The following is an 18,767-nucleotide window of genomic DNA, read 5'->3' as shown; positions in this document are numbered from 1 at the left end:
ACCCAGCGCAGTGCGGCGATTCGCCCAAGGTCACACAGCCGCCCCTCCAATTCGGACCCCGGGCGGCCTGACTCCGGGGGCCGGGGCTTGTCGGGAGCCAGCGTGGGGGCGAGCAGTGTTTGGAAGAGCGGCCGCGGCAGTGGGTGGGAAGGGGCTTCTATTTTGGAGCGGGTGAAAGGAGCGGGACACGCGGAGGAGGTAAGGAAGGGGTAGGCCCTCTCCGGGATCTCTGTCCCCCAGTCACCTTCCTGCGACCCTTCCTGGGAGGGGCGTCCTGGGCGGTGGGGGAAGGTGGGAGGGGCGGGCGGTTACCTCATCGCCGCCTCCGGGAGGCCCCGCTCGCTCGCGCCGGCAGCTGGGGCGACGACTCTAGGCGCGGAAGCGAGAAAAGGATAGAGGCACAGAGGCTCCGGGAGGCAGCGCTGCCCCCCGCGCCCCGCACCGCTGCGGGACCCGCGCCGCGAGAGGGGCGGACTTCGGGGCCTCGCGCGTCCGCCGGCGCCTGGATTGGCGCTGCGGGGCGGAGGCGGTGTCTGAGCGCCGCTCCGGCTCTGCTCTCTCTCGAGCTTCGGCACCCGCCCGAGCAGCTCGCGCGCCCGCCACCTGTCTGCCCACTCCGCTGTCTGTCTGCCCTCCCGCCGCCAGCTCCGGCCTCGGGCCTGCCCTCTCCGGTCTCGGTGCTCCGAGGGGCGACGAGAAGCGCGGCGGGGCCGTGGCGCACCTGGCAGGGCGCGCGGGGCGCACGGCCGGGGGGCGCACGGTGCGGCGCCGACCCATGAGGCTTTCCATCGCGGGGAGCGGCAGCGCCGGCCGGCCATGGGGGGTAGCCTGCGGGTGGCCGTTCTAGGCGCCCCGGGCGTGGGCAAGACGGCCATCATCCGCCAGTTCCTGTTCGGTGACTACCCCGAGCGCCACCGGCCCACGAACGGGCCGCGCCTCTACCGACCCGCGGTGCTGCTCGACGGCGCCGTCTACGACTTGAGCATCCGCGACGGCGACGTCGCTGGCCCCGGCTCGAGCCCTGGGGGTCCGGAGGTAGCGGCTCGAGGAGCGGGCAGGGGCATGTGACAGTGTGAGGGGTGTGCGTGCTCGGTGCACACGTGCGTGTCCGCGTGGAGGCTTCGGGCGCCTGGCTGTGCTCCGGGTTGGAGGGATGTGTGTGCGACCTGGGATACTCGCGTTTCAGCCCTTCCCGCCGACCTGGAGACGCCCAAGCCCAGGCTGGAGGCCGGGCGATTTTGCCCAGGGGCGTTCCCTTGCTCCTGTGAGCGCCTCCACCTTTGCCTGCCTCGGCTGGGGGTGTGGAGCAGCTCGTGGTGGTGCATAGCGGTGCCTTCCCGAGAGTGTGGCGTTTTGTGTTTGGGGCCTTGAGCAGAGCTACAATGGGAGAGACTGGGGTCAGGAGCAGGGGTGTACTTTCTACGGGGGCTGGTGGAGGGGTTCATTCTCTGCCCTATCATTTTTGTGCCCTGGAGCGAAGACTCTTTTAGTAATTTGTGCAAAGTAAAGGACAGACTTCCGACCCTAGAGCAGTGAAGAGGAAAGAGCAGGCAGGATTAAGCAGGGCTTCCTGGAGGGAGTGGCATTTGAGCTGAACCTGGAAGACCGAGTGAAGTTCTCAGTAAAGGAAATGGCAAAAACATACCAGGTGGAAAGACCAGCAGGTGCTTACGCTACGGGCATAAACGGTTACAGCTGACAATCTGGGGGCGTGGTGGACCACGGGGCTCGGGCCAAGGGCTTTGGAATTAGTCTTAGAGGCAGTGGTAAACACCGAGAGCATCTAGGGAGGAGAGTGGCCTGAGCCGAGTTGGGGAAAGCTGAAAAGAGGAAGATTCGGGATAAGCAGACGAGAGACCAAGGATGAAGGAGGGTGGCTGACAGGCTCCAGGCACGATTTGGAAAATTTTACCCTGGTGGTCATGAGGAGACAGGGCCCGGAAAGCTTGGGGGAGGGGCACAGAGGTCTGTATGGGGGTGATGTTGGCCTGAGGATTAGCGTCCAGGCCCCTGCAGAGGGTTCCAGAGCGGGAGAGTGGAAAGGAGGCTTCCGCAAACCCCGGCCACCTGTCCCCAGGAGTGGCCAGACGCTAAGGACTGGAGCTTGCAGGACACGGACGCCTTCGTGCTGGTCTACGACATCTGCAGCCCGGACAGTTTCGACTACGTGAAGGCCCTGCGGCAGCGCATCGCGGAGACCAGGTAGGGGCCCGGCAGTTCTGGCGGTGGGGAGCTAGGACAGGTCTGGCAGGGCCTTTGCCTGAGGAGAGTGTGTAGGGTCTCCCAACGTCGTGGGCCGGGTCTTAGGCCTTCGCCCGTGGGAAGGTCTTAAGCTGTATGTGCTCTTTGGCCCACATGGGCCTGGGGTTTCGTTTGGCGGGGGTGTCTCTGGCCGTAGGAAGGGAATGCGCCTGCGTGTGTATACCCACTGGGGGAATTCTTCGGCCGTGGGGCCCCCGGCACCGCGTCTCTCATCTCCCATTCGGCCCCCAGGCCGGCGGGCGCGCCCGAAGCGCCCATCCTCGTGGTAGGCAACAAGCGGGACAGGCAGCGGCTGCGCTTCGGACCGCGGCGCGCGCTGGCCGCCCTGGTGCGCAGGGGCTGGCGCTGCGGCTACCTCGAGTGCTCGGCCAAGTACAACTGGCACGTGCTGCGTCTCTTCCGCGAGCTGCTGCGCTGCGCTCTGGTGCGCGCGCGCCCTGCACACCCGGCCCTGCGCCTGCAGGGGGCGCTGCATCCCGCGCGCTGCAGCCTCATGTGACCCGATCGGACAATGCCATCCATGGGCCCCACCTTGTGACTGGGACAACCAGGGACCTGGATTGGACGGGATCGCCCAACTTCACTGGGACTGGACAGGGCAGTCTCCGCCCTGATTGGATGACGAAAGCTCCAACCCAGTCTCCTAAGCGACGGGCCCCTTTTTGAACCTCATCGGACCCAACCAGGTCCCAAGCTCCCTTGGAGATGACCAGTCCTTTCTGGGACCTCAATGGGTCACAATCCCATTGGATGGAAAGGACTTGGCTATGAATTTGACTGGAAACACGCAGCCTGCTCCTGGAGCTTCACTGGACATATTCTTTATGCCACACCTATCGCGGGATAATAAAAGGGAAAATAATTTGAGTGCACCTGGGATTTCTGGGCTGGGCGGGATAACGCCTTAAGCCTAGAGGTCAGAGTTGCCAGGCTTGGCCTCCAGGCAGTTAACTCCAGGGTCCTCGAAAGGGTCTGAATGGCCCCAAAGCGGAGTCCCCAAGAAACAGACAGGTGGCTGGAGCAAAACTTTACTGTCTGGCTCTGCTGGGCCACAGGTCTTCAGAACACCGGGCTCGCCCGGCCTCCTCTAAGGCATTCAATAATATTAGTAATTAAATAGCAACGCTCATCCCCCAACCGGAATGTACAACAGAGGTCCCATTGTGCCATGTGGTCCCAAGGGGTCTGGTCCCATGAGGTCTGGTACTCAAGAGGCAGAGGGGGCTCCCTGATGCAGAGGGGTTAAGGCCACAAAGGAAAAGGAGAAGAGATGGGGTCTGGGGACAGCTGAGCTGGTCCATCACATCCAGGAATCTGGCTCAGCCCTCGGGGTGACTGAGTGCAGGGCATGCCATGTCCCCAGCTCTGCGGGTCCGGAGGGGCGGCGGGGGCCCCGAGGCGTGGGGATGCGTGAGGGTTTACGGTCTGGCTGTGTGTCCATCCGACCCCGTGCCCAGGTCCTCGAGGGCTCGGGGCCAGCCAGGGGGCTCCCAGGTGCATCTACTGGCCCCCCCATGCCAGGGCAGGGGCTGCCTTCATCGGAGGAGCTGGAAAGGGCTTGGCTTCGGGGCCCAGGCAGCCCATTGGCCGTCCGGCCAGAGTCCCCAAGTTGGCCACATTTGCCACCTAGGACGCTGAGGGATGAAGAGGAGGAACTGGAGGAACAATAGGCAGAGTCAGGAGCTGGAGGGTCGGGGGCCCGAGCTGGGTCAGGGGCTGGTCCAGTGGGGGTCACGCTAGCAACAGCCTCAAGGGCCCGGGCGTTGGCCAGGAACTCCTCTTCCAGGCGCTGGAACAGCTGCTGCTCCTGCTGCGGGTCGAGCTGCAGGGGTGTGCGGAAGATGCTGGCCGGTGTGGTGCCCAACTCTGGACTGGGGCTGGAGACCCGGGAAAGCCGGGGTGCTGCAGGGCTGCGGGCACGGGGAGTCTGGGGGGTGCTCCTGCCCGAGCCCCCACTGCCCCTGCCCCTTGGCACCCATGAGTGCTGCCCGTCTCGATCCCTGCGCACAAGCAGCACAGCCTGCTCCTCGCGGCTCTGGCTCCGGGCCCGCCGGGCAGGGCTGGGGACGGACAGCTGGGCTCCCCTGCCTCCTGGGGCCCCCCGGGGCCGGCCGCGATCCAGCCGGTCTCGGGACTGGCTGCGCAGGGCAGGAGGCCGTCTCGGAGAGGCCGGGGTGCCTGTGGTCAGCCGCCGGCTGGGTCGCTCCCTCCGGGGGCCAGTGCCTGTGTCATCACTGCGGGCACCAAGGGGGCCGCTCTGGGCGGAGGAGGCTGAGGAGTCACTGTCCCCGGAGTAGCGGCGGGAGCGGGGATTGGGGGGCAGCTGATCGCGGGGCCTGGGGCAGGGGGACAATAGAGACAGATGGGGTACCACGGAAGGACTGGCATGCAGAACAGGCAGGGAGAGGAACAGCAGGGTATGTGGCTGGTGGACAGGGCTGTCAGGGGCATCGGTCTGTTCTGGGGACTTCCAGGGAGAAGTGAGCAGCTTCCTCCAGCCGCCCAGGGCCCCAAAAGCCACGGAAGAAGAAGTTTCCTGGGCTCTAGACACCCCCCTTCCCAGGACGGGCCAGAGGAAGCAAGAGCTGGCCTGGCTGCCGCCCAGACACAGGGCCCGCCCCAGCTGTGTTGTTGGTTTGGTTGGGTTGCCATGGAGATGGGAAGCCAGGCCCGCCCCCACCCACGGGAACTTTTCCCAGGGTGTGAGTCACTCTGGCGCACAGGCAACCCATCATGCAGGCCAGGGCTGACGCCCCCCCACCCTCTGGACCCCTCACTCCTCATCCTCCTGCATCTCACCTGGGTGGGGTCTCGGGCCCCTCCTTTGTGCTTCGTAAGCTAACGGGAGTCATCTCAGGCCGGGAGCCCCGGCGCTCACTCCCAGGGACTGGGCTAGCAGGGCGGGGACTGGGGGTGGGTGACACCCTCTGTGGAGAAAAGGTGCAGACCCTCGGCTGGGGTGGGCGGTGAGCTGCAGGGAGAGAGGACAGGCAGCATGTGAGGGACAGAGCCACAGAAGCGAGTCCCCTGCCCGTCCAGCCCCAGCCTCACCCTGGCACTGACCAGTGGAGGAGCAGCGGCACGGGTCGTGCTTGTCCAGGTAATGCTCCAGCGTGTCCCAGCCACCACCCACTCGCACCATCACGTGGCTTCTCAGCACCTGCAGGTGTGGGCAGGTCACAGCTGTGCCCCGGGCGCCCGGCAGCCCACCACCTTGGCTGCTGCCCGCTGGGGCGGCCCCAGGCCCTTACCCGCACAAAGATGAGCAGGCTCGAGTCCCCCACACGGTACTTCCCCTCTGAGACCTTGATCATGGGGAACTGGTCAGGGCAGGTGCAGCAGCCCAGAATCTCCCTCACCTGAGGCCAGAGAGAGAGGGTAGGGGTCAGAGGTCAAGTCCTCCTCCTGGGGCTTAATGTCAGCCATTCCAGGGTCAGGAGGAAGTCAGGCTTTCCGGGGAAGTGGATGGAGGCGGTGTTGCCCCGGATGGGGTACAGCTTCCACACGTGACCTTTCTTTTCTTTTTTCTTTTTTTTTTTTTTTGAGATGGAGTTTCGCTCTTGTTGCCTAGGCTGGAGCGCAACAGCGCGATCTCGGCTCACCGCAACCTCCACCTTCCAGGTTCAAGCGATTCTCCTGCCTCGGCCTCCCGAGTGGCTGGGATTACAGGCATGCGCCACCACTCCCGGCTAATTTTGTATTTTTAGTAGAGATGGGGTTTCTCCATGTTGATCAGGCTGGTCTCGAACTCCTGACCTCAGGTGATCCACGTGCCTCGGCCTCCCAAATTGCCGGATAACAGGCGCGAGCCACCATACCCGGCCCACACGTGACTTTTCACCAGCTCCCCTTTCTTGGCTCTCTGGGCCCAGGGAGCTGCCCAGGATGAGATGATGGGGCTGTGGTCAGGCCATGGTCTGAGACCCGGTAATGAACATCCCACAGCCCCTAGACCTGGGGAAGCCCCAGAGCCCGTCCTCACTCCCGCTTCACCCACTTCCCAGAGAAGAAGGCTGGGGCCCACAGGAAGGCCAGGCAGGCTATAGGACACAGGTGCAGGGGGCCCCATGCCCCTGGGTGGGCACTGATGTGGAGGCGTACCACAGACACATCGGACACACACACACACAGGCCACTGGCCGGGTGAGCACACACCACATACAGCCCCCCACCAGAGCCAGAGCGCTGCCAAGCTGGCCATGTGGGCGGCCCTGCCCGCCTCCCCGCCCACAGCGGCAGCAGTGCCGCCAGAGGAAATAAGCAGGTGGGGCCTTGAGTGACCCTGGTCCAGGACAGGGGGTGGGGCCCCAGGCTCTGCCCACTGCCATCCGCTATCTGCCTCCCAGGCAGGCACATTGTAGTCCTGACCTTCCGATAAGAAGAGAACTCTTGGTCCAGCCCTCAGGGGTGGTAGGGGCCACCCAGATCCTGGGAGAGGAGAGACTTGGGGGCAGGGCCCAGCACCTCCTATGCTTAGAGTAGAACGAATCCTGTAATTCCAAACAGGATCCCTGCTCCCAGCAACAGCAACAACCCAGCTAGGCTTCCCAGGGGTGCCTGGGGAGTGGGGAGACCTGCAGAGCCCCCTGGGGCACCTACTGTGTGCCAGGCACCTTGCCCAGGTTTTTCCATGCCTCGTCTCAACTGAGCATCACAGCACGCACTCAACCTCGAGCCTCCATGAGGTTGTGGGCACATCTGCCTAAGACTGACTGCAGGAAGGGCACAGAGGAGGTGCCCCAATCATGCGGCCCCCAGAAGAAGGAATGCACAAGCTCAGTTGAGGCACAGCACACAAAGTGAGGGAAGATCGTGCCAGGAGCCCGTATCCTGTCTCAGGCCCGGCTGGGCTGCGTCATCTCCCAGGCACCTCCCTCTCTGTGGGCTACCCATTTCCTTGGGGTCAGGTATACATTCCTTGGTTTGGTGCTCAACATGTGCACTCTTTTTGTGGGGCAGACTGTTCTGCAGATAGCAGGGTGGACCCTGGGAGGTTCAGGGACAGATCGCAGGCACTGGCCGTGCTATTGGGTCCCTGGCACCTGGTGCTGGGGGACTCACCAGCTCGTCGAGGTTGCGCAGGTCGCTGGGTGTCATGCGGGGGCCGCGGGCAGGAGTCCCTGGTGCGGGGGCAGTTTCAGTGGTGTCCTCCCCAGCGTCAGGGGCGTTGGGGGCTGGGGGTGCGGAACGCAGCTCCCGCTCAATCTCCTGCTCGAACTGCACGAGGCGTGGGGCGAGCAGGCCCAGGCGTGCCCCACGCCGCGCCACCTCCAGCAGGCACAGCACCACGCTCTTCTCGTTCTTGCGCAGCACCAGGTCCTCAGTCTCAAACATGAGCACCTCCGGCACACCCAGCTCCATGCGGCACCAGCCGATGAAGGTGGCCACGTTGTCGCGCGCCATGAAGGAGCCAGGCACTACACTGTGCGCCTGGAAGGCCACACCTCGGGCCGGGCGGGCGGCTGCCAATGCGCGGGCAGCCTCGGTCACGGCGTTGGCATGTTGGCACAGGGTCGTGCCCGTGGCCAGCCCCGTCAGGAAGCCATCGCCGCCACCCGGGAGACCCAGGCCGTACAAGGCATTGAGCCACTCGGCCAGGTCCTCCTTCATGGCCTCCACGTAGGCCTCACTGGAGCGAAATGGCCGCACGCTCTTGGCCGCCGAGCCCGCAATGCCCGCCACTGGGTCCGCCATGCCCGGACCGGCCGAGTCACTGTGGGCAGGAACACAGTTCAGGATCGCTATGGGGACCCAGTAAGCGCTCAGTACAAATTAAGCTGCTGGCCACCTGCACCAGTCTGTCACTCAGGCCAAATGCCTGGTTTACATGTTGGCTCTGGGAAATGTCGGTGCCCCAAGTTTCCTCATCTGCGAAAGGGGTACAGTAACATTCCCTGCCTCATAGGACTTTATGGGATAATTTTTATCAATTTAGGGTCCATTAAGTGTTTGCTGTGTGGCTTTTTGGGGTGGAAACTGGGGCTTGGCTGGGGCCTCCCTTTCAAGCAGGGAGGCGCGTCCATTGTGAAGGGCTGGGACCTAGAGAAGTGAAGACAACGGCCAAGGCCCCCAGTGGACACAAAAGGAACCCAGGTCCTGACCTCAGAGTGGGTTATGCGCATGGCTTAGGGCTGGTGCCCACCCCACGTCCTGCGGGAAGGTCCCCGTGCCTTCCTTGGCCCCCCTTCCATAAGGGCTGTGCCGTCATTAACAACGACATAGCAGCAATAGTGTAACAGCACGACCGCGCTAGGGCTCAGCGCGCGGAGGCATTATCTCCATTTTATAGATGAGGAAACTGAGGCGCAGAAAGGGCCGAGCTCGTGAAGGTCGCAGAGCCGTGGGTGGAGGAGCCCAGCGTCCAGGCGGCGCAGCGTGGCCGGTCTCCGCGATCCGGGGCCAGGGCCAGGCCCCGCCTCCTCCAAGAAGCCTCCCCAGCGCTCCAGGCCGGTGCCTGCGGGGCCAGGACTCAGAACGGCCTCCGCAGGCCCCGCCGGTGCTCGGGCCCTGGGCCCAGAGAGGGTGCGGGGTCGCCCAAGGTCACACAGCCCCGGGGAACAGAGGCCGAGGACGCCGCTTCCCACCCCGCCCCCCACCCCCGTCCATGCGCACAAGGCAGGGAGGGCTGGGGGTCTCCGCGCTCACCTGGCTCATCCCGCGGCCCCGGGGAGCATTGCCCCAGCGGGGGCCGGAGCCGGGCCGGGCCCGCCGCAGGGAGGCGCCGCCCAAGCCGCAGCTCGATCCGTCCCGCGCCGCGGCCTCCTCCTCGCCGCTGTCTCCGCCCCGCCTCCCTGGAATTCGGATCCGGCCCGGAGGGGGCGGGCGGGGCCGCGCGCTCTTAAAGGGGCCGCCCCTTCCCCGAGCCGGCGGGGGCTGGGGAGGAGCTGGGGTCTCCCCACGCGCTCGGGCCAGGAATGCCGGGTCTTCGAGCGCTCTCGACGCAGAGAGACCCAGGGCCCCCAGATAACTGCGACCGGCCCAGGTGCCCAACCCCCACCCAGCCTAGTACCCGGGGCTCCGTCCAACCTTTTTGGTCTCCTGGGGAGGAGGTTGGGACCTTTTAATCGCCCCCCTCCCCAAACGGTGGGCTCCACGGGCTGGCGCACAGCACGGCCTGTTCCCAAGATGAAGTCAGGAAGCGATAGCGGCTGGAGGCTGCAAAGTCACCTCCTCCCGGGTGGACCTCCCCTGGCCAGATAACCCGCACCGCCGCGGGGAGGGGGAGGATGGCCCTGGCGACTGAGGGCTCCTTGTGCTCATTGAATGCTCATTTTTGACCCTGAGATTAGGGTCAAAAGATCGGTTTCACAGATGAGGATACTGAGGCTCAGAGAAGTAGGCAGATGGCCAAGGCCGGAGTTCCGCACAGAACAGGGGACAGGGGGCATCGGAGGCCGGCCGGACGCGGGAGGGTTAAGCCCTGCTGGGCTCTTTTTAAACTGCAGAGGACGGACCGCCGGGATCAGCGGGAAATCCTGCCCCCTGCTGCTGCCGGCTGGACTGGGCGGGACGTCGGGCGGGTCTGGGCGGCAGCCATGCTACACGGGTGGGGCAGGCTTGCAGGGAAGCCACCAACCACAGCCAGGCTCAGAGCTCCAATAAATCTCCTACTGTGTGCTGCCAGGACTGCTCTGCGCCCTTGACCTGAATGGACTGGTGTGTCACCTCTGTGAGGGACACTCATGCCCAACTGGAGCGCAGTCAGGAGAGCAGCTGGTGGAGCCAGGATTTGAACATGACGATTATGGGGACGCCCTCATCCACGGATCAGCAGCATTGGTTGAGCACCTATTGTGAGCCAGAACTCTTGGTGCCAGGCATTCACAGGCATCATTCCAGAGTCCTTGCTACCTTTTCTTTTTTCTTTCTTTTTTTTTGAGATGGAGTCTCGCTCTGTTGCTCAGGCTGGAGTACAGTGGCTGGATCTGGGCTCATTGCAACCTCTACCTCCCGGGTTCAAGCGATTCTCCTGCCTCAGCCTCCCGAGTAGCTGGGATTACTGATACGTGCCACCACGCCCGGCTTTTTGTATTTCTAGTAGAGACGAGGTTTCACCATGTTGGCCAGGTTGGTCTCGAACTCCTGACCTCAGGTGATCGGCCCGCCTCGGCCTCCCAAAGGGCTGGGATTACAGGCGTGAGCCACTTGCCTGGCCTGTGTGACCTTTTCAAAGGGGTTTTCTCACCTCAGCGCCCAGCATGGCACTTCCTCCAGTGAGGAAGGCAGTAACTAGCAACCCTCAAGGCTGACATCTGCGTGGCACCTACTGTGTGCTGGGTCTCTTTGGGCACTGGAAATCAACAGCAAAACAGCAGGGAACCAAGCAGAGCCAGCTCTCAGGGCCTGTTGTCCAAGTCTGGCAGAGAGGCAGCCCCAGGGCAGAGACAGGGATGAGGTGCAGAGAAGACAAGGATGGAGCTGGGTGAGGGTGTGGGTGTGAGGGGGGCTGCAACTTAAAATCCCTCATCAGGAAAGGAGGTGAGGGAAGAAGGTCGGGGATATCTGGAGAGGGAGAGGGAACGGCCAGTGCAAAGGCCCCAAGGTGGGCATGTGTCCGGCGTGCTCAAGAAGACTGGGGAGGTAGCTGAGGCTGGAGTGCGGGGAGGTGGGTGAGGGAGGAGGTAGAGAGGTTAGAGAGACCCCAGGGCCGGTTAAGCAGGGCCTTGGGGGCTGTGTCTCTTTTGAGGGACATGGGAGCCATGGAATGATTTAGAGCAGGGGTGGTTGGCTTAGATCTTAACATTCCTGGCCGGGCGGGGTGGCTCATGCCTGTAATCCCAGCACTTTGAGAGGCAGAGGCGCGCGGATCTCGAGATCAGGAAATCGAGACCATCCTGGCTAACACAGTGAAACCCTGTCTCTACTAAAAAAATACAAAAAAATCAGCCAGGCGTGGTGGCGGGCACCTGTAGTCCCAGCTACTTGGCAGGCTGAGGCAGGAGAATGGCGTGAACCTGGGAGGTGGAGCTTGCAGTGAGCCCAGATCGTGCCACTGCACTCCAGCCTGGGCGACAGAGCGAGACTCCGTCTCAAAAAAAAACACATTCCCTGGGGCTGCTGTGGTGGGCCAGGGCAGGAGCTGGAACCTCAGAGGAAACCAGGTGGTGAGAGGGCGCTGGATTCTGGCCATATTGTGAGGGGAGAGCTGATGTGCTGGTGGATTGGTTGAGTGTGAGGACGGAATCCAGGACAACTCCCAGGGCTGAGCACTGGGAGGGCGGAGGTGCTAACACCTGGGGAGGGGAGGGCTGCTGGAGGTGGAGGAGGGTTACAGGTTTGGGGTGGAGGTGAATCAGGGTGTGGACATTTAACAGTTTCATCTTCAAAATACCCCGATGAGCTATGATACTCTTAGGTGTTCTCATTTTACAATTTGGGGAAACTGAGGCCCAGAGAAGGCATGGGATGTGTGTAGCCAGCAGCTGTGCAGGAATTTGACTCCTGCTTATATCTACCTTGCTGCATTTTGGGGTTTTGGACATGGGTGAAGTTGGACTGAACCCAGGCTCTGTCATTGGTCATTGGGTGGGATGGTGAAGCTCCCTGAGCCTCAGTGGCACCATCTGCAGAATGGAACAGTTGTAGTAGTTACATCATGGCGTTGTGAAAAATAATGCCACTACCCAGCTCAGTGTGGCCTGGCTCAGCATATCCACTTCTCTGGGGAGGAGGGATTATAAAGAGATTCCTTCTGCTGGGCGCGGTAGCTCACGACTGTAATCCCGGCACTTTGGGAGGCCGAGGCGGGTGGATCATGAGGTCAGGAGATCGAGACCATCCTGGTTAACACGGTGAAACCCCGTCTCCATTAAAAATACAAAAAATTATCCGGGCGTGGTGGCGGGAGCCTGTAGTCCCAGCTACTCTGGAGGCTGAGGCAGGAGAATGGTGTGAGCCCGGGAGGCGGAGCTTGCAGTGAGTGGAGATTGCGCCACTGCACTCCAGTCTGGGCGACAGAGCGAGACTCCGTCACACACACACACACACACACACACACACAAAGAGATTCCTTCCTCCTCCTCTCCCATGAGCTGTGGCCGGTGATAAGAGGCCTGTTCTAGACCACAGCCTCCCACGTGATTCTAGGACATGTAGCTGCTATGGTGCAGACCTCACTGGGGGTTCAGACCCCCTGGCCCAGGGCATGGTAGACCCTAGCTTTGACTCCCTCTGTCGCCCTCTGTCGTGTGGTGGCCCAGGGCCTGTGGGGCCACCTCTGGGAAAGCCTCAGCCTCTACATGGTCTCCCTTGTTCCTTGCAGGACCAAGAGAAACCACAGAAACTGCTGGAGGGACAGGAGGTTTGGGCTATAGAGACCCTGAGCCCATCTGCAGGGACCCTTGAGGCCACCTACCTCTATGCACAGAATGCTGTGGCTCCCATGTGGGCTCCTTCTGGCCTTTGGCCAGAGGGCACATAGCCAGTTTCTTGCACCCACTGCTGGGTGCCAGCCAGCAGCCTGCTTGGCCTTGGTTGCAGCTAGAGGTCAGATGATGGCTGTGGCGAAACTCTCATTGTGGCCTACAGCCCTGCTACCAGGCAGCTCCAGGAACCTCTGGCACTGGTTGGATTAGAACTCCAAATTCTCCAGTCTGGACTGAGGCTCTGAGCACAGCCCAGGCTAAGTGAGGGACTCGCAGGAGGCTTCCGGCTGCTGTGTCCAGGTGTGGGCTCAGCTCCAAGGACACCTGCTGGTCAGCTCCTGCTCTGGCTGTCGGACAGGTGACCCTGAGCTGCCTCCAGTGCCCTCAACAAGAGACGCAAAACTGGAAAACCCAAGTGGGCTCTTTCCAACCTGCCTGCATCACACTGTCCTCACTGCTGACCCTGCGCCCAGCAGATCTGTCAGGAGTGGGGTAGGAGGGGGCAGCACGAGGGCCAGCTGTTGTCCGTCACAGACTGCACTGTCCTCAGCCCCACAGCTGCTGCTGCTGCTACAGCCCTGCGCTCTTCCCCGTCGAGCAGGGGAGCCACTCCCTGTGGGCATAGATTGGTCTCCCCATGGACCCCGCCACCTTTGCCCAGGCCTGTGCCATGTGGCCTCGTGGGACCTCAAGTTTGTATTGGCAACTTTTAGTCTAGGTGCTTTTGGGGAGTTTGAGCAGGGTGTGGGTAGAGGCCAGGCTTTTTCTCCACCTGCTCTGCTCTCCGCCCTGCCGACCTCCTTCACGCCCTGGCACCAGCCAGCTTCGTGCAGCCCTTTGAGACAGGCTCGGAATCCATGCTGCCTGAGGGCATCTGTGCCCAGAGCATCCAGAAGTTTCTTTGGGCTGAGAAAAACAGACCTGCCTGCTGTAAACATCTCTACCAGGGCTATTTAGTGCCAGTGACAAACCCCTCTCGGGCAGGGACGTAAGGCTACTCCTGGGGAACCTATGCAATGCCAGAGTCTGACGGATGCTTGTGCAGTAGCAGCTTCCAGAGCAGGCTGCTTGTCTTCCCTTAGTGCTGGCAGCATGCGGGTCATGTCAGAGCACCCATCCTTTTCAGAAGCAGGTGCCTGTATACAGCGGGTTGGTGGGAGGGTGAGCGTGCGACCACCCTTAGCTCAATTTGGCCTCTCAATGGCAAGTCCTCCCTTGACCTCTCTACTCCCATCTCAGCTGGCGTGTGGCTGTCCTATGTTACCTGCCTTGAAGGTTATTAGGAATTAAGCGCATGGAGGTACTTAGTGCAGTGCCTGGCACGACACAGGGGCCCAGTGATGCCCTAGTCGAGTTTGGGCCTCGTAGGTATGTGTGCATCCTGGCTCTGACACACCAAGGCTGCGGTGAGAGCGTCCTCGGCCCCTTGAGGAACAGTGCTGGACTGGCGTGCAAGGCAGAGCAGGGCAGCTGGGGTCCCAGAGGTCTTTTGGGGCATGACAAGCATGCTTGGAGCCACCAAATGGTTTTGAGACTGGAGATGACCTCCCATGTCAAGCTGGTTTGGGCCGAGTGCGGTGGCTTATGCCTGTAATCCTAGCACTTCGGGAGGTCAAGGTGGGATGACCACTTGAGCCCAGGTTGAGACCAGCCTGGGCAACAGTGAGACCTGGTCTCTACAAAAACATCAAAAAATTAGCCGGGTGCTACACCTGTAGTCCCAGCTACTCAGTGAGCTCAGGAGGTGAAGCTGTGATTGCACCACTGCACTCCAGCCTTGGTGAGAGCAAGACCATCTCGAACAACAAAAAACCCCATAAACCTTGGTCTGGCTTCTGCGGAAGGGCTGGAGATACCGAGGGGAGAAGCAGGGAAACCAGTGAGGTGGCGTCATGGAGGTGGGGGCTGTGGGTGGATTTGCACTGTCCTGGATTTGGAAGAGAGCTAGATTGGGAGCTGGGGTTTGAGAATGGGTCATGGATGACTCCAAGGTTTGGGGCAAGTATGCGTTTGCTGAACTGGGGTGTAGGCAGGACGGGACAAGAGCAAGCCCTGCTCTACACCCATCATGCACCCAAGCCGAGTTGGCCCTAGGGAGAAAGGGCTAAAGCCACAGTATGGAAAGGGCAGCCAGGCAGTGGGAGGGCTCAGGCGAGCACAGCGCTAGCCTTGGGGCCTTCCTGCATTTAGAAGAAAAAGGAAGCAACGAAGGAGATGGGAGAACAGAAAGAAAGACCATTGATTTGGCAACATTAGAGGTGGTTGGTGACTGAGAGCTGTTTTAGTGCAAAGAATGAAGTGGGTTCCAGAGAGGGAGGGGTGGGCACAGCTCTTTCCATGCGCTTCCTGTAGAAAGGGCCAGGAAGATGGTTTGATGGAGGGAGGGGGATGATGGCTGGTTAAGGGAGGGTTTTCCAAATGCAGGAAGTCAAACACATATTAGAACAGGAAATGACCAGGGAAAGAAACAGCAGAGGTGCACACAATGCATGCCCAGAAGTGCTGGGGATGAGAGGGCCCGACCCAGTCTACCTGAGAGGGATTGTCCCTCACCTGAGGGAGCAGCCCCTTAGATGCTCCTAGTGCTTGATCCGTGATCCCATGGAAAGCAAAGTTATTTCCAGTTCTTCCTCTGCCTCCCTTACCTGCATCTCCCCTTGAACCTTTGGACACTAGTGGGTCTCAGAGGCTGCATCAGGGCCAGAGTCTGTTTCATTATTTCCCCTCACACAACCCCTGAACAAACCGTTTACCTGGAAGGCACCCCTCTCCTGGGTGGGGTGGGAGCATGCTCCCAGCAGACACGCAGTGACTGTGGAACAGAGGCCAAGAAGGATGACTGTTTATAAACATTTGGAATTTTATTTAAAAAAAAAAAAAAAACATCACAACCATGAACATTGTTACAGTTAAGAGGCCCTCTTGGTTCTCCACAATGATACTGAGCATGCTCACAAGGGGTTCCCATTGTTAAAGTCTTAGTTAAACAACCATTTTTAAAAGAAGGAAAAAAAAACTCCGCACACTACCATTTAACTTGTTTTAATGTTTCTTCACAAATGGTGAAAAATACTAAAGTACAGACAAGGAATAATCATAATGTTGTGGCCAACATTATAAATATGGAATTATAAATTTAAAACATTTTCTGGTTTAAAAAATAAATCTGGTAGTCAATGCAGCTCTGCGGGGTCTCTGCATCTAGTAGGGCCGATCTCTGCGCTCCTGACGGTGCTCGCCTCTGCAAGGTAAAGAGGGCCCTTTGGTTAGAATGGGAAGGGGTGAGGAAGCCCTTCCAGAGCCCCCAGGTGCCCCTTCCTGGCTCCTCCCAAGCACTAGGCACAAGCTTCCTAGCGCCATAAGGACTTGCTCCAACCAAGCTGGGAGGGGCTGTCCTCTTACTGTGCCTGGCGGCCCACAGCTCTTTTCACCAGCACTTACTTATCCATTTTTCCAGGTCCTCCACGTCCTCCTCTTCTTCCTCCCATCTGTTCCATCAAAGGTCCAGGGGGCCCTCCGGGGCCACCTCGTCTTCCTCCACCAAAGCCACCTCGGTCCATGCCCCGGCCACCACGGAAGCCACCTCTGTCTCCACCACGGCCACCTCTGAACATTCCACCGGGACCACCACGATCCATGAGGCCACCTCTTCCTCCCCGCATGCCACCAGGGCCACCTCTGCCACGATCACCACCTAAGGTGAGAAGAGCAGGGCGAAAGCAGTCAGTGGGTGGCTGCAGAGGCCCTGTGGACACTGTGGAAGCTGCTCTGCTTCCTTCTCTCACAGCAGAAACAAACGAGACACTTCACTCAATCTCAGCATCGGGCTGACAATTTAGAAATAACGACATGACAACTCAAAGTTCTTAAGCAGAGGGCAACTGCAGTTTACGAAGCCCACAAATAAGAAAAGAGGTTTGGCACCAGGAAGCTGAGGGGACACTCATGAAACCTGCACCTACCCGGGGGCGGGAAGGGTGGCGGGAGGAAGCCTTCAGGCTTTGGGGCCTTACACTGGTTGCACTCTGTTCTCCAGGCGAAGTTCTGGTTTCCACAACCCCTGCATACAATTACATCACAGCAGAAATCACCAATTGAACTAAGGAAGATAAACAAGGAAAGGTGGTGTGTGAACAGGTACACACACTCACTATCAAGAGGATCTATGTACACCCAGGCTTTAGGGCACAGCCTCAGGCAGCATTGCACCCACAGGACAGGTCAAATCAATCTTCAGAAGGCTCTGAAGCATCCAGTGAATGGCTGACTAGTGTCCCTAACCAGCCATCAGGGTCATCATTCTGTTCCTCTAGACAGAGCAATCCACTCTAGAGTAGGGATGGGGTGAGGGAAGGGTGGCTTCACTCGTAGGGTATCAATTTGCCAAGACAAGTACATACGGATTGGGACACTGCCAGTCTCCAGCTCGGTGCTGGACGTTTCCTCCTCCAGAGGGGTTCCCTCGGGAACCCCGGGGTCCTCTTGGAGGGAAGCCTCCTCTATCTCCTCCACGGCCTCCCATGCGACCCATGGGTCCCCCAGGACCTCCTGGGCCTCCTGGACCTAGAACAAGAAACAGCAAATCATTTCTCTGTAGCACCAGATTTGCTATGGGAAATAAAAATCACTAAGTAAACCCATAGATACCACTGTTGTCATTTCCCCATCACCATGTTTCCGTGTGGCTCAGGCATCAGCCCCCTTCCCTGTGAGGAGCGTGTTCCACGTGCTCTACAGAAACAGAGCTCCCACAATTTTTTTTTTTTTTTTTTTTGAGACGGAGTCTCACACTGTTGCCCAGGCTGGAGTGCAGTGGCACACAATCTTTGCTCACTGCAACCTCCACCCCCAAGATTCAAACAATTCTCCTGCCTCAGCCTCCCGAGTAGCTGGGATTACAGGCATGCGCCACCATGCCTGGCTAATTTTTGTATTTTTAGTAGAGGAGGAGTTTCACCATGTTGGCCAGGCTGGTCTTGAACTCCTGACCTCAGGTGATCCGCCTGCCCCAGCCTCCCAAAGTGCTGGGATTACAGGCGTGAGCCACCGCACCTGGCCAAACTCCCACAATTCTGTAAGGAGTAGGCATGTCTATACAGACACAACCAAAGCCGAATAAATGGCAGTCTGGAGTTGACAGGCAGAGTAGCTTCCAGCCTCCCATGTTCTTCTCTTCCTTTTACTCCCAACAAACATTCATTGTTAGCTCTCAATAGTCTAGTACTGACTCTACACACAATTTTATATTTCTTCACTCTAATAATCAAGTTTCTCAAGGGTATGAAGTGTATTGAAAACCTTTTAATGCAACATAGGAGCTCAGAAAAAGTACCTCCGCGGAGTGGTGGTGGCATCCCTCTGCCCTCACGGGGTGGCATACCACCCCGCATACTGTTCATTGGAGGCTTCTTCCGAGCAAGGGAGACTTTAAGTTTGCTCCCTTGAAAATCTTTCCCTGGAACAAGACAACAGAACATCAATTACTCCCCTATACTCCCTGTTCACCAACTCCACAACATCATCAAATGACCACTCCCAGATGCATCAGGTCTGCCTGTAATCTTCTCTAAGATCTTTACTGACAAGGCCAGAAAAAGGCTTTTTTTGAGATGGGGGTCTCACTGTTGCCCGGGCTGGAGTGCAGTGGCACAGCTCACTGCAGCTTCAATATCACTTGCTCAAGCAATCCTCCCAAGTAGCTGGAACTACAGGCACGCATCACCATGCCCGACTAATTTTACAAAATTGTTTGTAGAGGCAGTGTCTCGCTAGGTGGTCCAGGCTGCTCGTGAACTCCTTGGTTCAAGCAATCCTCCTGCCTTGGCCTCCTAAAGTGGCAGGATTATAGGCAAAAGCCATTGTGCCTGGCCAGAAAAAGGCCATACTTAAATATACTTAAAAACCTCCCTACAGCCTGACCAACATGGTGAAACCCCATCTCTACTAAAAAATACAAAAGTTAGGATGGCGTGGTGACATGCGCCTGTAGTCCAGCAGCTACTCGAGTGGCTGACGCACAAGATTGGCTTGAACCTGGGAGGTGGAGGTTGCAGTAAGCTGAGATTGCTTGGGCCAAAGTGAGGCCGACTCAAAAAAAACACCACAAGCAAAAAACACTGTCTACCATAAGGAGGAAAATAA

General features: G+C 59.5%; 3 protein-coding genes across 5 annotated transcripts in view; 1 reads left to right on the top strand and 2 right to left on the bottom strand.

Moving 5' to 3' along the window:
- Window positions 1–363: 363 nt before the first annotated feature.
- Window positions 364–3,403, top strand: RASL10A (RAS like family 10 member A). The gene is made up of 3 exons (XM_054470229.2): window positions 364–1,035; window positions 2,078–2,202; window positions 2,494–3,403. Exons 1-3 carry the CDS (start codon window positions 817–819, stop codon window positions 2,759–2,761), a joined length of 612 nt encoding a protein of 203 aa, XP_054326204.1. The 5' UTR covers window positions 364–816; the 3' UTR covers window positions 2,762–3,403.
- Window positions 3,277–9,523, bottom strand: GAS2L1 (growth arrest specific 2 like 1). 2 transcript variants are annotated; one of them, XM_054470209.2, is made up of 6 exons: window positions 8,908–9,523; window positions 7,324–8,716; window positions 5,514–5,621; window positions 5,326–5,422; window positions 5,062–5,233; window positions 3,277–4,598 (listed from the first exon to the last, which is right to left on the bottom strand). In XM_054470209.2, exons 2-6 carry the CDS (start codon window positions 7,954–7,956, stop codon window positions 3,563–3,565), a joined length of 2,046 nt encoding a protein of 681 aa, XP_054326184.1. In that variant the 5' UTR covers window positions 7,957–8,716; window positions 8,908–9,523; the 3' UTR covers window positions 3,277–3,562. The 2 variants fall into 2 exon arrangements, with proteins under 2 accessions (XP_054326184.1, XP_054326185.1); XM_054470210.2 differs by having other exon boundaries at window positions 7,324–7,975; window positions 8,908–9,521.
- Window positions 9,524–15,462: 5,939 nt separating this feature from the next.
- Window positions 15,463–18,767, bottom strand: part of EWSR1 (EWS RNA binding protein 1) — a 32,313-nt gene continuing 29,008 nt past the window's right edge. For both annotated transcript variants that reach the window (XM_054470218.2, XM_054470217.2), the window contains exons 13-17: window positions 17,959–18,081; window positions 17,027–17,189; window positions 16,589–16,686; window positions 16,068–16,320; window positions 15,463–15,867 (exon numbers count right to left, since the gene is read on the bottom strand). In XM_054470218.2, coding sequence (XP_054326193.1) covers window positions 15,828–15,867; window positions 16,068–16,320; window positions 16,589–16,686; window positions 17,027–17,189; window positions 17,959–18,081 — 677 coding nt within the window. In that variant the 3' untranslated portion in view covers window positions 15,463–15,827. The remainder of the gene's footprint in view (window positions 15,868–16,067; window positions 16,321–16,588; window positions 16,687–17,026; window positions 17,190–17,958; window positions 18,082–18,767) is intronic.

This window comes from Pongo pygmaeus, chromosome 23 (assembly GCF_028885625.2).
Source record: "Pongo pygmaeus isolate AG05252 chromosome 23, NHGRI_mPonPyg2-v2.0_pri, whole genome shotgun sequence".
Lineage (NCBI taxonomy): Eukaryota > Metazoa > Chordata > Mammalia > Primates > Hominidae > Pongo > Pongo pygmaeus.
This window is presented reverse-complemented; position numbering and strand designations above follow the sequence as displayed.

Bases quoted from the DNA above. Each gene is read 5' to 3' on its own strand.
- GAS2L1 (XM_054470209.2), bottom strand. From the start codon at position 7,956: ATGGCGGACCCAGTGGCGGGCATTGCGGGCTCGGCGGCCAAGAGCGTG. The intron at 5,234-5,325 runs GTCAGTGCCAGG...CTCTCCCTGCAG, and splicing joins GTGCCGCTGCTCCTCCACTG to CTCACCGCCCACCCCAGCCG. The intron at 4,599-5,061 runs GTGAGATGCAGG...CCCCTGCCCCAG, and splicing joins GGGCCCGAGACCCCACCCAG to GCCCCGCGATCAGCTGCCCC.
- RASL10A (XM_054470229.2), top strand. From the start codon at position 817: ATGGGGGGTAGCCTGCGGGTGGCCGTTCTAGGCGCCCCGGGCGTGGGC. The intron at 1,036-2,077 runs GTAGCGGCTCGA...ACCTGTCCCCAG, and splicing joins CGAGCCCTGGGGGTCCGGAG to GAGTGGCCAGACGCTAAGGA. The intron at 2,203-2,493 runs GTAGGGGCCCGG...TTCGGCCCCCAG, and splicing joins CAGCGCATCGCGGAGACCAG to GCCGGCGGGCGCGCCCGAAG.